At 39.2% G+C, this 18,874-nt stretch overlaps 1 protein-coding gene across 1 annotated transcript in view; it reads left to right on the top strand.

Annotated features, from left to right (window-relative positions):
* Positions 1–18,874, top strand: part of PHLPP1 (PH domain and leucine rich repeat protein phosphatase 1) — a 214,813-nt gene that overhangs the window by 192,408 nt on the left and 3,531 nt on the right. Inside the window, exons 13-16 of the mRNA XM_082416908.1 lie at positions 2,906–3,036; positions 7,424–7,528; positions 14,827–15,021; positions 17,456–17,684. Of these exons, the coding sequence (XP_082273034.1) occupies positions 2,906–3,036; positions 7,424–7,528; positions 14,827–15,021; positions 17,456–17,684 (660 nt within the window). The remainder of the gene's footprint in view (positions 1–2,905; positions 3,037–7,423; positions 7,529–14,826; positions 15,022–17,455; positions 17,685–18,874) is intronic.

Genomic DNA, 18,874 nt, shown 5'->3' with positions numbered 1-18,874 from the left:
AGGAATAAACCTCCTTCAGTGTGCAGAACTGTATAAAGGTGTTTCTTCGCTTATCTGCCCTTAAAGAAAAGAGTTTCCTTCTCATGCAGAAACAATAGCATTTAAAAACGTTATCAACTGCTTTGCAGTGCTACTTATTCTAGACTGAATTTAACCTAAATATGTGTATCTCAGTTCCCATCCTAAGAAATTTAATTACTGAAGAACCTTCTTATAAGATCGATTCATTTATTCATTCAACAAATAATTGTTTACCAAGTGCCAGGCAATCGATTGTTTATTTGTTCCTCTTTTCGGTGAAGGCATCTATTGAGCCTCTATTCTTTGCAGTGCACTGCACTTCCGATATAGGAGGAGAAGAAGCAGTCCCTTCTCTCTAGGAGCTCGTGGTCTAGTGAAAGAAATAAATAAGCAGATACTTATAACAGGGGACATCTAATTGAAACGGGCGCTGTAGTGGAATTGAGTGACATTGTAGTGGCGTTGAGTCTTAAAAGAATAAGGCAGATTACCAGGTAGAAGGCAAGGATAGCTTGAAGGGTTCCATTCACAGAGAATAGCATGTGCAAAGGCACAGACAAATGAGAACATGACACATGCAAGAGTTAACTTTGACACAGCTGAATATAGATTGTGAGGAAGCAGGTGGTGAAAGGTGGGGTGAAGGCCTTAGTTGACATGCTGAGCGCTTTGGTGGCAGATTGAAGGGTAGTAGGGAGCAACAGAAAGACTGAAGCTGGAGTGTGATGTGATAGAACAAACCACATCAGAGAATCACCCTGACAGCATTGTGGGGAATGCATCAGAGGGAAGTGAGACTGAAAGCAAAGTTCGGACGCCATCGTAATCCTCCAGGGGAAACGTGATGTGGGTCAGAACAGGACTGCGGGAACTGACTGCCATGAATTAAAGACTTGGTGATGAAATGGGCCTGGGCGGGGGTAGTGCGTAAGCACCATCTCTTAAGATCTGCGTTACCATCGCCAACATTATCTTTATAAATGAATACCCTATTGAACTCATAATTTGATAATTTAAAGAATGAGCAATTTTACGTCTACAGAACTGTGAAAGTTTAAATCTTTAGAGGTAACATTAGAAAACATTGCTCACCAATTTCAAAAAATTCAGTAATGTTCTAAAATGTCTTTACTCTTTCCCCGTAATGCATGCTCTGACCTCTGAATTCGTTTGTGTCAACCACTTACGTTCTGTGTTGCCCACACCTGTCAGTCCTTAAGCTCATGTTTCATCACCACCAGGAGACTGTATTGACACCATGTGTTGTTTTATCTGTACTGATGTATACTGACCATACTGCCAGAATAGCCCATTATGAACCAGTATTATCAGTGTTTCATTAAAGTCCAGTTGGCTATTCATGCAACCATTATTTATATTTGGAAAAACAAAAAAAGGAGATGACCATGTCCCTGTTGTTAACGTTTAGGTTAAGTGAATTCTTGTACTTCTGTTGAAAGTATTAAGACTATAAAAGGTGTTGGGAGTGAAGATATAGAATAAGTGAAATGTAATGGAATTGTACCTACATTTATGGGTTTTAAAAGTTTTTTTATATTAATAGTAAGGCTAAAAGAAACAAAAATAGAATTCTAACACTGGTTGTATTCAGGTGTTAAATTTAACGGTAAGTTTTCTAATCTCTGTCCAACTTTTTATAATGTGGTTATAATGCTGTCATAATAAAAAAAAAATTACAGTGTATCATTGGTACTGTTTCAGAGCAAGGGTATGAAACAATTTGTGTGGAAACATTGTATTGTTTGAATTCAACTGAGGATATATTTCTCCAAAAATAGAGGTTTTCATTTTACCCAGTCTCTACCCCTCCCCAATCCATAACAGATTTAAGTTCTTTAAAAAATTTTCCAGATAAAGATGAATTTGTCCACTTTAAGACTGAAATTCTTGGATACAATTTGCCTTTCAGTCCACCTTAAGATTTTTAATATGCTCTTTAGGCATTTAAAAAAATTATAATAAGGCACCAGCTCAAGCCAGATAATTGAATGCTTTCTCCCCATTCTGCCAAATTGTTGGTTACACATTCTCTTATCAGAAAAATTGCCAACTGTTCTCTCTTGTGCATGTGATCCTTCTTCTACCCTGGTCCCCGCTCCCATAACAGAAATGCAGCACCTCCTTTTGGGACTTAGCTCATTTAAGCCTTACATTTTGCAAGAAAGGTGGTGTTATTCCCATTCACAGATAACACGTAAGTTTTGTTCTAATTGGTATGCTGAACCTTTTTGTGGCAGTTTTCCAAGTGAGATTAGGCAGGGCTGTTGGAGAGTCCAGGTATTGGATGCCTGGAGTGCAGGATCTGTATTTGACTCCTGCCTTTTTCCCGTGCATATAGTAGGCAGGCCCACCTGCTAGTCTTTCACCACTTTCTTATTTAGCTTCTTTTGAATTATCTTCCCATTTTGAATATTCGTTCTCTGCCTTCTCCTCATTTTGCGTGTTTTTTGGTTTGTTTTAAAAACCAAAGACAAGCCCTTTAAAGTTCCATCTTGATGTTGTAACTGTAACCCTCATGGCCACAGCAAGTGCGGAGATATTGTGAACAATGTGAGTGAGACACTATCTTTAGGCTTTTTCAGTTAATGCTTAATTTTTAAATGTAGAGATGATGTAAAAGGATGAAGCTGGGGAGTATGAAGAACATGGAATTTGTGTTATTCAAAGAAAGTAAAATTTTAATTACATTTAGCAGAGTCTGTTTTAAATGTTTATGGCAGAATAGCAGACCAACGTAGTTTCTGCATTTGGCCATCATAGTACAATGAACGGTCACACTGATATTCCTGCAACGAGTAGGGGCATAGAACTACCTGAACAACTTCTCCAGGCCATCTCCTCGTGTTTCCGCTTGTTCCTTCAGTGCGTGGACCTGAGCTGTAATGAGCTAAGCGAAGTCACTTTACCAGAAAACCTGCCTCCAAAACTGCAAGAACTAGACCTGACTGGAAACCCCCGACTTGCCCTCGATCACAAAACCCTGGAGCTGCTGAAGTAAGTATTTTGTGAAGCGCTGCAGCCCCATCGCTATTCACTGAAAATGACATTTATCACTTAGTCAAAACATTGAATGGAGTATGAAACATCTGTTGACTTATTAGGTCTGTCTTCACACCTTTGAAGTGAAGTGATTTCTGAGTCTGTAGTTCACCAAAATGGACGGATGGCCAAAAAAATTTTCAAATAATTGGATACTCGTGTCCTTTCAGAAAGTTTTTGAGAAAGTGTCCAGACAAAAAGAGATGAGAATAATGAAACCAAAGAGGAAAAGGGGATTTAAAGACACAGGGGAGAGCAGTGAACAACCAAGAAATAAATATACATCTCATTTACGAATAATATGGTGTGATGCTTAATGCAAATGTTACAAAGGGATTTTGCAAGAGATTCATAATGTGGGGTAAATGAACAATTTGGAACTAAAATTCAGGTTGTTTAAACAAAACTGGGAGAGTAGGGTAGTTAGATCTTGCTAAGTTGTCTTCCTGTTTTGGGAAGAGAGTTCATTGGTACTGTCTCATGTTTTCTGTTGATGGAGAATAACAGGTTGGAGTTCACTATGTAAAACATTAAAGTTAACCTTGTTAGAAAAGATGTCTTTATAACTGTTCATCACAGAACTCTAAATATCAATAAAATTAAATTATGCTTCACATAATAGATATTATACAGCTACTAAAAACAATGATGTGGAGTTATATTACTAACTTGAAAGATCTCTGCATATGACGTTAGGTGAAAAGAAAGTTTACAAAGAAATTTGTATAGTGTAATCCCGCTTTTTGTAACATAAATTTGTGTGCATTTGGGTATGTGTGCGTGTGTGTGCACATGCACAACTAGAAAATTCCTAAAAGGATATAAAACAAAATGTTAAAATGATGCTGTTCTCTGGATAATATAATTATGGATGGTCTTTACTTTCTTCTTTAAATTTTTCTGAATTTTCAGAATTTTTTGCAGTGTATCTTAAAGTAACAGTCCTAGACATCGACACACATTAGACATTGTGTATGCCATCTGTGCTTAAACCCTGTTGTAATATCTGTTGCTGAAAGTCATCTTCCAATATCTGAGAAAAAACTGAAAAGGAGAAGAATTTTGAAAAGAAGAGTAATATTGGTGGTCCATTATTATTATCCTAGGCTTTAGTACATATCAAAATTTGAAAATCACCTAAGGTGATTCCTGGTTGGAATTGGCTTAATTAGTGCCTGTTCGTTGATATTTTAAGTACTTAATGAGAAAATTGATTTAGTTGAAGAATATTGCCTAAGTACAGTGTCCTTGGGAAGCCACAGGGACCCAGGCTCTCTCCACTGTGTATCAGTATGTAAAGCCTTGGCCCAAATCCCTCAGTGTGTGCAGACCTTAGTTTTCTCATCTCTTAGGGAGGATGGCCTACACACTGTCTAAGGGACTTCCAGAACTAAGAATACATGGATTAGCAAAACCCGTTTGAAACCCGTTTTCATCTTTATAACGGGTAACTTTTTGAGTTTTTACAAATATGACATAATTTTATGGTAAAAATAATTATATAAAAATCTGTTAATAAATGGAAGTAGCTGTTTGGAGAAAAATAAAAGTTGAATTTTTATTGCACACCAACATAAATTCCAGCTAAATTAAAGAGTTAAATATGTAAAATGAAATAATTTTTAAAAGTAAGAAGAAATCATATGGATATATTTACAAACTGGAAAAGGACTTTTTAGGCCAGAAAAGGGGGTGGGGGAAATCACAAAAGAAGTCAATATGTATAGAGTGGTTTTGATATTTATGTTATGTATATTTTTATATAAAAATACTTTTTTACATAAAAGTTTTAGATATCTATTCCAAAAGCTATCAAAGGTAAATCTAAAAGGCAAATGATAAACTGAGAAGAAACGTTGGCAAAAAATAAGAAAAATAAAAGCATTAATATTCTTAATAGAAAATGTTCTTATGAGTCAGTAGTGATAAGTACTCACTCAAGCAGAAAATAAGTGAAGGACATTAACATTTAATAAAGTATGGATAGTTACATGAAAAGATCATATTCAGCCTTATTAGTGTATCAAGGAAATATTAAATAAAATATTTAAATGATAACATTTTTCTCCCTCAAATTGGTGTTGATGGAGGGTTGTAAATCGATATAACTTTTTAAAAAAGCTTTTGGCCCTGTGTATCAAGCTTTTAAAAGTATTCATATACTTAGACCAAGGTTTTCTGTGGTAAAAATTTATTCTAAAAATTAATCAGAGATATGGTATTTATTTTAGGTACAGAGATAGTCATCAAGATATTTCTAATTAAATTTAGGATGAATATAAAATGACATGGAGAAATGTTCATGATGTAATTAGAAAAAAGATGCAAAACCATATATATAATAGAATGACCCCATTATTATATAGGCATAAGACAGTATCTGTTACAATTCTCTACCAAAGGACATATGTTACTGGAGTGGCCAGAGCTACTACAGTGAAGCACATGTGTGCTCTCAGATTAAAAAAAAAATTGGTAACGGACAGTGAAATCATAACACTCTTAGGTAAAAACGTTACCCTCTGTTTAATATCTAGAAGGTTGTGGCTTCTTAATAACTTGGGAGAGTTTCCACATCTAATGTATTACTTGCTCTTTTAGAGGCTTGGCCTGTTTGTGCTACATGAGGCAGGCTTAGGCCATATGGCAACTCTTCCGTGTGACTGAGCTCCGGCTCCCAGATTCCCTCAGACTAATTTCAAGATGTACGAGAGTCAACATCCAGGTCACTTCAGACAGCTGCTCGGTCACACTGTGTTCAGCTTGGCGGAAATGAGAGATTGCTGCTTCACTAGAAAGGATTATGGGGGAGTTTAAGGATTATTTTTTTCTTTAATAATCAGGCTAGGAAATGGAATTATTTCTTTGAAGGCTCCCTGTTCTGTAAAGAGTATAAATGTCTTTAGAAAGGAGTCTTCCGTTTTTCTCCAGAACTCAGAAAGGTAGGAAAAATGTAGGGAGAACCTTAAGGTATGCCTTAAGAAACCCATTGCATTGCTTACCATTGTACGTGGATCAAATTTGGTACCAGGTCATATGGAAAGCAAACAACAGCAGACTATCTTTTTAAATACACCTTTTATTGATGGGTTTGAAAGGAGGATATATCACCCTGCTGTAAAATGAGGTATTTGATTTTGAGGTTTTCTGTTGACACTACCTATGATTTTTATGTTTTTCAGCTTTTTTAGGATAAAGGAAAAGGTGAATGTTTTCTGGTAATTAAGAGTAGAAATTTTTCTTTAATGAAATATTTTTAAATTAAAAAGAAATTGCCACCAAATATTTCTAGAATCAAAGTGAATATTATTAGACATTGATTTACTTCTGAGTTGAATGGTTCTTAGGAAAGGTATTCAGTATTTATTATATTTTGGAGTTAATGAATGCCAACAGATAATTTAAATTCTTGGGCTCAGGACAAAATTGTTTAGGTGTTAAGAGATATACATAATTCTGTTTCTCTTGTTTAAGTAAGGGGGGAAAAAACTAGTGGCAATTTACAAATAGGGATTTATCTCACCATGTGGTAGGCGGCCTTTTAAAAACCTGCTTCACATCTGTATGACTTCCTGTTTGTGAGCACTGAACGCTTTCTAGTAGGCTGGTTTTTAATGAACTGCATTTGAAGGTTTACTCTTTTAATATTTCTGTTTTGGGTCCTTTTGGACCAGTTATAGCATATGAGAGCTGAGGTGAGATAAGAATTTGTCTCCCAGTTTATTTATATGTAGTTAATGTGTAATTTATTGAATACCCCTCATTTACTTCATAATTTTATGATATTGGTCTCAGCATGGTTGTGCAGGTGAGGAAAGAATTGGAAGCTTCAGGGGATAGCAAGTCCCCAGTAATATCTGTGACATATTTGAAGGGGTGATGTGGGCAGATACTGGATTTGAGGATGAGTGTTGCAGAATTCTCTCATATGATCCAAACACAGTACAGTCGTGGCTTGGGTTTCATTCTTTTCAAATCTGGGCTTCATGTTGTGAGAAGACACCTAACTTAATAGTTAAAGTTTCTTTTCTCATGCCAAGGTTGAGAGCTGTCCCTTTCATCCCCAGGAGAGGGTAGCCATCTAGGGGTGGTGCGTGTGTGTGTGAAAGTGCCTAATAACCAATATTTGATGCTGATAAAACTAATTTTCATGCTCTGTATATATGCCCCTTTGTTTTCATTATGATGAGTAGCTAGTTCTTGTTGCTGATAAATATTTCAGACACATTAAACACAAATGGTAAGTACAGAGTGCTTAGGTGTTTTTCATTTCTCAGGTAAAGGTAGCAATTTGCACATGTTCTGTTTTAATGATTCCTGGCCCCTCCGTTTCTCTGGTTAGTAATATCCGCTGTTTCAAGATTGATCAGCCTTCCGGAGGCGATGCATCTGGAGCCCCAGCTGTCTGGAGCCATGGCTACACCGAAGCTTCAGGGGTGAAAAACAAGTAAGTGGGGTGAAACTTTGGAGTGAGAACCGCTGCCCGCCCGCCCGCCCGCCCGCCTCCCTGCTTTAGTGGGGTAGAAGCCCAGTGCTAGCACACACTTTCCCCGTGTCACATTTATTTCAGCATGTTTCCCCAGAGTGAGGCCACCTCATGACTTAGGCTGGAACATTAGGCTAAGCCCTGCTTGGCATCACATACTCTCTCTTTGTGAGGATGTTGCTAGGATACGGTGTAACTGACACATTATATCTATGTGAGACTCCAGTGTTTGGAGAAGGCAGAAGTATTGAAATGCATCCCTGCTCCTTTGAAAAGCCCCTTTATCTTTCTCTGAAGCCTGTTTACCAAGCAAAACAGGGATAGTATTAAAGGAGTAGAAGTAGCCTTGATTGTCCATATTCGAGATCCCTTATGTTATTGACAGTCACTGTTTCTGTGGAGCTGTTTTTTACAGTCTAAATTACCTTGTCAGGAGTTTGATGTCCATTCCCTGTAATGTCAGCTGCTTGTCTTGCCATCAGGTCTTGTCCATCTTAATTTCTTTTTCTTCCCTATTTTCACCAACCTTCCCTGTCACAGATGCAGATGTTGATTTCTTGAGAATTGTAATCCAGCTCTTCAGGCTTGGTTGCTTTTTATGAAGGGGTGCTGATAATCAGTACTAGAAAAGCAAAGGATCCTATAAATTAGAATAGTCATAATTTAATTAGCTAAGGTATAAGAACATAAAATATTGAGAGCAGGGGAAGAACAGGAAGCGGAGGATGATCCCATAATAGCTAACAGCGTTCAACCCTGGGTGCACATTAGAATCAGTCAGGTGAGGAACTTTAAAGACCATTTTCCAGCCTAGGCCTGTTAAATCAGAATGCTTTAAAATCTCCCCCAGGTGATTCTAATGTGCATCCAGGATTGAGAACCACTGACTAGCTTGAATACCCTTCATGGAAAATAAAAGGTGGAATTGTGGTTGCCATGCTGACTGCTTTTCCTTGGGTCAGAAAACAGAATGAACTCACATTGTGCGTCTGACGCATTGATCCTGTCCTCTTTCCCTGAAAGTGTGCTTTGGCATATTAGAGAAGACGTAGCCCCCATTTCAACATCTCTGTTCCATTTGCCCCCCGCAAAACAGGTAGAATAACCAGTTGTGTCTGGGCTCTGACTGCTTATTTCTATGTACTTTGTACTGTATATCATTATATTTGGGGGAGAGAGGAAGAAACTATACATTCTTTGGAACACTCAAAGTTCCTTTCTAGAGCTCTTTCTTTTTTTAGATTAAAAGATCTTCTGTCTTACTTATAAACACCAGTATGTGAAACTGCTCTCTAATTCCAGAACACTGATGTGAAATCCAAGATTGGTTTTTAAACCTCTCTGGATATTAAAATGTATTATCTACTCATGTATATTAATGAAGCAGTGACCAGTTAGGTATTTTTTCCTACATAATTCCCCCTTCCACAATTCCTTTTTAAAAAAATTTTTGCTATATTGAAGTGTAAGATAAACGGTAAGCATACAACTCTACGAATCGTCCTTAAGTGAACCAGCACCTAGATTGAAAAATAGAACATTACCAGCACCTCAGAAACCCCATGCCATCCCTGGCCCTCACTTAATTTTCCTTTGCTTTTTTACTCTTTGGTTTTGCCAGCAGAAGTTTCTCAAGAGTTTTCTTTTTGAATTGTGGATAAAGTAGATATATAAGCAAGAAGCTTGCTGCTTTGAAGGAAGGAGAGATATGCAGTTGTCCCTGCCCCCAAATCTCAATAGACATCTATTCTCTTCTCTCCCTCCCACCTTCCCCTATGGGTACTGGTGCTGTGTTGCCTCCCTATCAGGTCATTTCAGATCCTTTGGGAAAATCCAAGCAGGGAGCTGCAATCCTATAATTTAGGTTCTTCCTCAGACTAAAAAACAAACAGGAAGCTTCAGCGGAAAAAAAAAATCACCACTGTACTTTGAAAACACGTTATTTTTTTCATACCCCCTGCCTGATTCTTTCTAGCAAGGGGAGCCTACAGAGGAAGACAGAATTATAAGATGATTTAATATTATATAATTAAATTTTACTTTGCCACTAATTGTCATATAACTAGGGATGACTTTTTTTTTCTTTAATAAATGGAGGCAAGAATTTCAAAGTACTGAGGTAAGAGCCAGATTTCCTGGCTTTGAATCTGGGCTCTATACTTTTTTGCTATGTGACCTTGAGCAGTTACTCAGTCTCTCTTTAGCTTACTTTCCTCATCAAAAATACTACTTGTCCTTGTAGGGTTATTGTAAGGATCCACTGACTACATGCATGAAGAACTTAGAATAACATGTGCCATATAGTAAACTCTATGTAAATGTTAGTTATTGTTATCATTAATGATAATGATTATTGCTATTGTTATTTATCCCCAAACTCCTTAAGATCAGGAATTATATTTTTAGGTTCATACCGCTGTTACCTAGCCATGATACATATTAGGTGCTTAATAACTTTTTTCTTTTCATTAATTTATATACAGTAAGAAGGTATAATTTATATTCAACAAAATTCACCCTGTTTAGTGTACAGCTCTGCAAGTTTTGATGAAAGAGTATCATTGTGTAATCACCATTATAATCAGATTATAGAACAGTTCCTCAAAATGCCTCCACGCCCCTCTGTTGCAAATTCTTCTCCCCACTCCCAGCCCCTGGCAACTCCTGATCTGTTTTTTGTACCATTAGTTTTGCCTTTTCTAGAATGTCATATAAATGGAATTATACAGTATATAGCCTTCTCAGTCTAGCTTCTTTCACTTAGCATCATGCATTTTAGATTCATTTGTGACGTTGCATGTGTTAGCAATTTGTTCCTTGTTACTGCAGAGTATTATTCCATTGCGTGACTATGTTACGGTTTGTTTATCCATACACAACTTGAAGGATAAATTATTTAGATTGTTTCTATTTTTTAGCAAATACAAATACAAATCCCATAAACATATAAACCTGCATACAGGTTTTTGGGTGAACAAATGTTGTCATTTCTCTTGGGTGAATACCTATGAGAAGGATTGCTGAGTCGTTATGGTAAGTATATATTTAATTTTATAATAAACTGCCAAACTGTTTCCCAAAGTGGCTGTACCATTTTGCATTCCCAGCAGCAATGAACGAGAGTTCTCGTTGCTCCACATTCTCACCAGTACTTGTAAGATCAGGTGGTGGCAGTGGTGGTAGTGGTTTTGATCATTCTAATAGTGATATTTCGTTGTGGTTTTAATGTTTATTTCCCTAGTGACTAATGATTGTTGATCATCTTTTCACATGCTTATCATCCATACCTATATCTTCTTTGGTGAGAATGTAATCTTTCACAATTAAATATGATGTTAAAAGTGTTTTTGTAGACTTCCTTTATCAAGTTAAGACAATTCCCTTCTATTCCTAGTTTGCTAAGAGTTTTTATAATGTGTATCAGATTTTGTCATAGGCTTTTTCTGCATCAATTGAGATGATCATATTTTTTCTTTCTTAGTCTGTTGATGTAGTGAATTACATTGATTTTAAAACGTCGAATCAGCCTTGCATTTTCAGGAAAAAATTCCCCATGGTCATGATGTATTACCCTTTTTTATATGCTGCTGGATTCAGTTTTCTGGTAATTTGTTGAGCATGTCTGTATTCACAGATTAGCCTGTAGTTTTCCTTTCTTGTGGTGTCTATGTCTGGTTTTGGTATCAGGGTGATGCTGGCCTCATAGAATGAGTTGAGGAGTATTTCCTCTTCTTCAGTTTTCTGGAAGAGTTTGGAATTTATATTATTTCTTCCTTAAATGTTTGGTAGCATTTACTAATAAATCCCATCTGGGCCTGGAATTTTCTTTGGTTTATAACTAAACGTACAATTTCTTTAATATAGGATTATCTCTTTCTTCTTGAATGAACTTTGGTAATTTATGTCTTTCAGAGAATTTATGCATTTTCATCTAGTTTTCAAATTTATTGGCGTAAACTTGATCATAATATTCCATTATTCTCCTTTTAATGTGTATAGGATCTGTAGTGATGATGTCTCTCCCCTCTCTCATTCCTGATATATTTGTCATTTGTCTGTTTATCCTGATCAAATTGGTTTGAGTTTTATCAGTTTTATTAATATTCTCAAAGAACCAGCTTTTGGTTTCATTGATTTTTCTGTTGTTTTCTGTTTTCTATTTCATTGACTTCTGCTTTTATTTTTATTATTTCCTTTCTGCTCGCTTTGGGTTTGTTTTGCTCTTAATTTTCTAGTTTCTTAAGGTAGAAGTTTAGGTCATTGATTTGGGCTTAAGGTATTAATATTCTATGCATTTAGAGCTATAAATTTCCTTCTAAGCAATTTTTCCAATATGGTTAGAGGACATACTCTGAATCAGTTGAATCCTTTAAACTTACTGAGACATTTTCTGGACCAGAATATGGTTTATCTTGGTAAATACTCAGTGTGCATTTGGAAAAAATCTTGGGTAGGGTATCATTTAGATCAAGTTGGTTGATATGTTGTTCAAGTCTTAAATATCCTTACTGATTTTCTGTCTGCTTTTCCATCAGTGACTGAGAGACTATAACTATAGTTTTATCTGTTTCTCCTTGTAGTTCTCTCAGTTTTTGCTTCATGTATTTCCAAGCTCTGTTATTAGGTGCATAAACATTTAGAATGTTATAGCATTGTGATGAACTGACCCCTTTAACATTATGAAATGACTCTTTGTTTCCTTGTGCTGAAATATATTTTGTCTGATATTAATGTAGCTATTCCAGCTTTCTTTTGATTAGTGTTTAGCATAGTTGACCCTTGAACAACGCGGGGGTCAAAAAACACAGTCAAAAATCCACATGTAACTTTACATTCAGCCCTTTGTATCCGAGGTTCCACATCCGCAGATTTAACCAACCACAGATTGTGTAGTACTGTAGTAGTATTTAGAGGAAAAAAAATCAGCACATAAGTGGACCTGCACAGCTTAAACCCATATTGTTCAAGGGTCCACACTGTATATCATTTTTTATCCTTTTGCTTTTAAGCTATTGGTCTCTTTATTTTATCTATTTTTTTAATAAATCTAGTTTTTTTTTTTTTTTAGTAAGTGTATTTCATTTATTTATTTGTTTATTTATTTATTTAGGCTGTGTTGTGTCTTCGTTGCTGCATGGGCTTTCTCTAGTTGCAGCGAGCGGGGGCTACTCTTTGTTGCGGTGCGTGGGTTTCTCATTGCAGTGGCTTCTCTTGTTGCAGAGCTCAGGCTCTAGAGCGCAGGCTCAGTAGTTGTGGCGCACGGGCTTAGTTGCTCCACGGCATGTGGGATCTTCCCAGACCAGGGATTGAACCCGTGTCCCCTGCATTGGCAGGCAGATTCTTAACCACTGTGCCACCAGGGAAGCCCCTGTCTCTTTATATTTAAAGTGTATTTCTTACAGGCAGTATTTAGTTAAATCTTGCTTTTTTATATAATCTGACTTTCTGTCTTTTTGGGTGGTGTTTAGACCATTTTTATATTTAATGAAGTTATTGATATGGTTAGGTTTAAATCTGCCAGTTTACTAGTATTTGTTTTCTGCTTGTCTCATCTGTTCTTGATTCTCTCTTTCTCTTTTTCTTCATTCTTTCAGATTGAATATTTCTTATTCCATTTTATCTCCTTTATTCTTATTAGTTCTACTTGTGTGTGTGTGGTTTGTTTAGGGTTTACAGCGTAACCTTTACCTTATTAATTAATAAGGTTTACCTTCAAGTAATATATCATTTCACGTGTATTATAAGAACCTTACATTGTGTACTTCCATTTCCCCTCTCCTAGTCTTTGTGCTCTTGTTGTCATGTGTTTTACTTCTACTTTTGTTGTAAACCCCAGGATACATTGTTAAAATTTTTACTTTAAACAGTTATTCTAAAGTAGTGTTTCTCCACTTCAGTATTATTGACATTTTGAGCCAGATAATTCTTTGTTGTTGTGGGGCAGGGGAAGGAGGGGGGTGCCCTGTGCATTGTAGGATATTTAGCAGCAACCCTGGCCTCTACCCACTAAATGCCAATATTACCACCACTCCCAATCGTTACAAGCCAAAATGTCTCCTGGGGGCAAAATGTCCCCCGTTGAGAACCACTGTTCTAAAGTGATTTTTAAAATAAGAAAAAGAAAATGTTTATATTTACTCACCTATTTGTCATTTCCAATACACTTCATTCTTTTATGTAGATCCAGATTTCCATCTGGTAGTATCATTTTCTTCTGTTTCATGTAGTTCCTTTTACATTTCTTGTAGTGGTTGTCTTTTATTTGTGCGTCTGAAAATGTCTTTTTTGCACCTTTACTTTTGAAAGCTGTTTTCACTGGTTTAGAAATCCAGGTTGACACTTTCTTCCCATCAGTACTTTAAAGATGTTGCTCCGCTGTCTCCTGCACTGTTTCTGATGAGAACTCTGCTGTCATCCGTCCTTTGTTCCTCTGTAGGATATGTTGTTCTCAACTCCCCAAACCCCACCTTTATCCCTGGTTTTCAGCAATTTGATTTTGATGTGCCTCAGTTAAGTGTTTTTACGTGCTTTTACTTACTGTTTGTTGAGCTTCTTGTATCTGTAGGTTATAGTTTTCATCAGATATGAAATATTTCCATCCATTGATGCTTCAAAACTTTTTTCTGTCTGTCTCTCTTCTCTTTTGAAGATTCCAATCCCCTGTGCGATGGGCTGCTTGAAGTCATCTCACCAGTTACTGATGCCCTGGCTTTCAATTTTTCTCCTAGTCTTTTATTCATTTTGGACAATTTATGGGACACAGTTACATTACTTGGAAACAGTCTGATTAAGTGGAGAGACTCTGCAGGCCTCTAGAGTGCCCTGTGCAGCTCTCCTCCCACCAGTATATACTTTTCCTGTACTTTTCCTAGTGTTTTAGTTGTTACTCCATTTTTGCTCCATGTGGAAGTTCTCCTTGATAAATGTTTTGTGAATGAATGTGAACATATGCATTCATAATCTGGTGTTATTTCCCATGCCTCCTACTGTCTTTCTTTCACTACCATTTAAAAATAAAATCATCAGAAGAGAAGAGTGGGGGAAAGCCATGAAGCATAAATATGTGCTTATCATTTTTCTTCACTCACAGAAATTAGTTGATATAAATTAGTTGGGGTTAGTTTACCTATTCTTAATCTATGTGGAGTCAAGAAGAAAGAGACAAGACTGGATTAAGCAAATCTGAAAAAAACTCAGTTGGTTTGGGCATGGAGAAGGAAAGATGAGTCAACTTAGCACAAAGCATTCTTGCTTTGCAGGTTGTGTGTTGCAGCCCTGTCGGTGAATAACTTCCGTGACAACCGGGAGGCCCTGTATGGTGTATTTGATGGAGACCGGAACGTGGAGGTGCCCTACCTTCTCCAGTGTACCATGAGTGACATTTTGTCGGAAGAGCTGCAGAAAACAAAAAACGAAGAAGAATACATGGTCAATACGTTCATTGTTATGCAAAGGTAAAACTTAGAGCACCTGCCCTGTGTTTTCTTGCTCTTCTTTGAGTGTTTGCCATCTGGTTAGAAAAACAGGTGTCCAGTAATCTCAAAGCCTGTTGTTGAATATGCGTGATTCAAGATGCATTCAGGCGATTTGGTTTTGCCCAAGTATCCGGGCTGGACTGTGTTCCGTTTGAGACACACTGATGTTCAGACAACTTTGTTGGAGGCCGAGTCAGTGACAGGAATTCAGTTTCTCCCAGAACCGGTCTTATAGGCCTGTCGTGATTCCAGATTTTCACCAGATCGTTTACGACACACTCCCCTCACCCCAAATCATGTGAGCGCCAGACACTCTTTAGACCTTCTGGCGTGTGGACTGCTCTTTGAAATGGACTGTTTCCATCTCGGTTTGTTCCCCCTTATGAAACACTGTCACTGATTCAAGAAGTGCCAACCTTCGAGAACTTGAGATGGTCAAATTTTAGGCCAGGAGTTAAATCATTCTTCATATATTGTTTTTCCCGCTTTATTAAATGTTCAGTGTTACTAGTAGAATCCTAGGCCATTCCCTAGAGCTTTTGGTCACCGTGGAAGTTGTGGAATGTTGTTTCTAACTATGAGGGCTGCATGTTATGAGCATTCCCACATTCGAAGACTTGCTCGCTCTTTTGTCACTTTAAAGGCTTTGTAGGTTGTAAAGGAACTGCCTATTAATATTGTACTGCAAACACTTGCTCTTGTGGGACCAGGAAGTGGAGAGTGCTCTAAAGGTCATGGGAACAATGACTATCTTTTCTCTTTCTCTCCCTTTTCCCTGCCTTGATAATCTGCCAGAGGAAGTATCTTTGCAACAGGAGTAGAAAAAGTGTCTGCTAAGGAATGCTGGCCCAGAGAAGCCTTGAAAGTTCCCCTAAGTCATGAATACTCTTGAAGAGCTCATTAGAGGCAAGCCCAGTGGGGTTCTTTGCTGCTCGACTCACCTGTCTTTCAGATTCTCTAGTGGGCATGTGCAGTTAATAATTGATGCTGATAACAGTTAATATTTAGTGAGCCCTTAATATATACCAGTCATTGTTCTAAATACCTTAATGCCATAAGGTATAAGACAGGGACATCTATCTACTTTGCTGTTTTGACCACCATCTTGTTTTAGGAAAAAAGCCAACACATTTCATATATACAGACACACGTAACACACACACACACCCTTCACACACTCCTAAGCGGTCTACTTTTTATAGACCCTCAAACACTGGATGAGAATTAAGAACTTAAGAGCCTCAGACTCTGATTACTAGCTGTACTTCTCACAAATACCATCCTAATTCTGGCTTTGCTGGGAGGAATCATTGTGCCTTTGACAGGAAGAAAGCAGTGCTGCCTTGGCAGGGCCTGAAGTCCAGTCTGGTCGTAGATGTGCAAAAGTTGGAGTTTAGAGACCCAGATTGTCAGCCCATCTCTAGGTCATTTGCTGGCCTCTTACTTTCCCTGTTGGTTAACAGGATGTGGGGTGTGTGGTGATCTTTTCAGTCCTCAGGAGAACTGTATGTTCTCTGTGCCTGACATCCTAATTTATATGAACAGGCAGCCCTGGTTTCCATCGCTAGCGGTGCCCCTTGCCTAACCTAGACAGGGTCTGCCTTTGTAAACGGGGGCGTCTGTCCATCTTAACCTTTTGTACCACCCAGGATCCGTCTGGGAGGCACTGCCATCTGTGGGGCTTCTGAGAAGAGTTCTTACCTCCTTTTGATTGTTAGAACTTGCAGGTGTCTTGTGTATTCAATACGTGTATGGACTGCTGGTGAATAAAAGCACTTTGGAGCTTCATTACTAGAATGTCCTTTCTGTGAATATTCTAGAATAGACATCACTCATCTAGAAAGTCTGCACTGTATAGGACAAGAACATGAATGGTGCCGCACTTGAAAGCACGTCCCAGCAAACATCCTAATAAAGAGAGAGGGTGGTCAGGTAATTCTGAAGTGTCAGTGGGTGTAGTGTGTTCACACCTGCTCCTGTTAAGTGGTCACTCCGGCTGTCCTCTCTCGGGAGCAGAGGGGATTTAGAGAGGGGGATGAAGAGAGAAGCGGTCATTCCCGCTGTCTCTGGGGCACGCCGATACGGGAGTGGCAGGCTGGATGCAGCAGGATAAGGGCTCCTTTATTCCACAGCAGCTCCTTGGGTCTTTCGTGGTGAAGTGACACCTGCCCCAGTTGTGAGCAGACACCTCTCCGTGTGTGTGTGTGTGTGTGTGTGTCTGTGTGTGTATGTGTCTGTGTGTGTCAGATTCCACAGGCTCTTTTCCTGAGTTGAGCAGTGCCTGCGTTGGTGAAAGAGGCCTGGTGGAGCCCCAAGTTCTGTTTTTCCTCCTAGCCCCGTCCAGTGGTACAGTCTGGCAAAACTACATGTGACGGGTGTGTGTGGGTTTTTACCCCGTCTCTTCGTTTTCCAGGAAGCTTGGAACTGCTGGACAGAAACTTGGAGGTGCTGCTGTCCTTTGTCATATCAAGCATGACCCTGTGGACCCAGGAGGACCCTTCACCTTGACCTCTGCTAACGTGGGCAAGTGCCAAACGGTTCTCTGTCGGAATGGGAAGCCGCTGCCTCTGTCCAGATCATATGTTATGAGCTGTGAGGAAGAACTGAAGAGAATCAAACGGCACAAGGCCATTATCACGGAGGTGAGGAAGAGGGATTTTCCTCAGGATGGGGGAGGACAGGGCCAGGGTCGTGGCAGAATCAGCCAGGGAGCATTTCCCGCCAAAGAACATTCTTTAAACATTGACGTTAAAATTCCAAGTCCGTAGTATCGTAGAGCAAACTCTGTGTGTGATATGTCTGAAGACATTATAATATACAGAGTAATAAAATAGTTACCGACGGCCTCTCCGCACCGAGGGCTGTGCCGTGATACCATCTCATCCTCACAGCCGCTCTTCGGAGGCACTTCGGCGGGGGCTGAAGCCCCCAGCCCTGAAGTCACGCCGCTGGTCCTCCTGTCCTACATCTGCTGCTTGCGGGCTACGACCTTTAAACCTGAAGCCTCAGACTCCTCCTCCGTAAAGTGGGCATGGCAGCGTATCTGTCCTGTCTTACGAGGCTCGTGTGCGTATCAGTGTAGATGTAACTAGTAGTGACTTTGGCTCATGCCTCCTGCTCCACTTGAGTAAGGCAGTGAGTGGTTCTCCGCCAGGGGCCGTTTCCCCCCCCCCCCCTCCCGGCAGGACACTTGCTAACGTCCGAGGACACTGTTGTTGTCACAACAGAAATGCTTGGGGCATGCAGCAGGGAGAAGCTAGGGATGCCGCTAGGCATGCTACAGGGCGCAGGACAGCCCCACAGCAAAGAATGATTCGGCCCAAAATGTCAGGAGCGCCGCTGTTGAGAAACACTGGTGTCAGTCTTCGTTACAGAAGATTCCCTGTAGCGCAGCTTCCAGAATGGGCTGGAGGAACTGTGCCCCACTCACTAGCTCATCCTACAGTGTGGGTCACCTGCTGCGCGCCGGAAACGCGATGTGGGCTACAGGCAGGATCCCCGGAGACACACGTCTGCCCCCGGGAGGCGTCCAGTCGTGTGGATGAAAGCCCTGGAGGCATGTGCGGCTCGGGTAGACAGTGGTGAGCGTTTGCAGTCCGGTAGAGAAAGACTGTGACTCCCGGCAGGCTGTGACAAGGGCCGTGGGAAAGATGCAGACGGGATCCACCACGCAGGGCTGGCAGAGGAGGCCACGTGCAGATTGTAGTTCCCAGCTTGTTCTAAGAGCAGAGAGGATTCAAATGTACGCTAGACAGTCTCAGGTGGGATTGAATGAAACTATTAAACATATTGAATTAAATGTTCAGCATTACACGATGCAAAGATTAACCAT

The sequence above is a fragment of the Balaenoptera physalus genome (genome assembly GCF_965194825.1).
Source record: "Balaenoptera physalus genome assembly, chromosome: 12".
In the NCBI taxonomy this organism is placed as follows: domain Eukaryota; kingdom Metazoa; phylum Chordata; class Mammalia; order Artiodactyla; family Balaenopteridae; genus Balaenoptera; species Balaenoptera physalus.
Note: the sequence above shows the minus strand (reverse complement) of the source record. Positions and strands in the feature narration are given on the sequence as shown.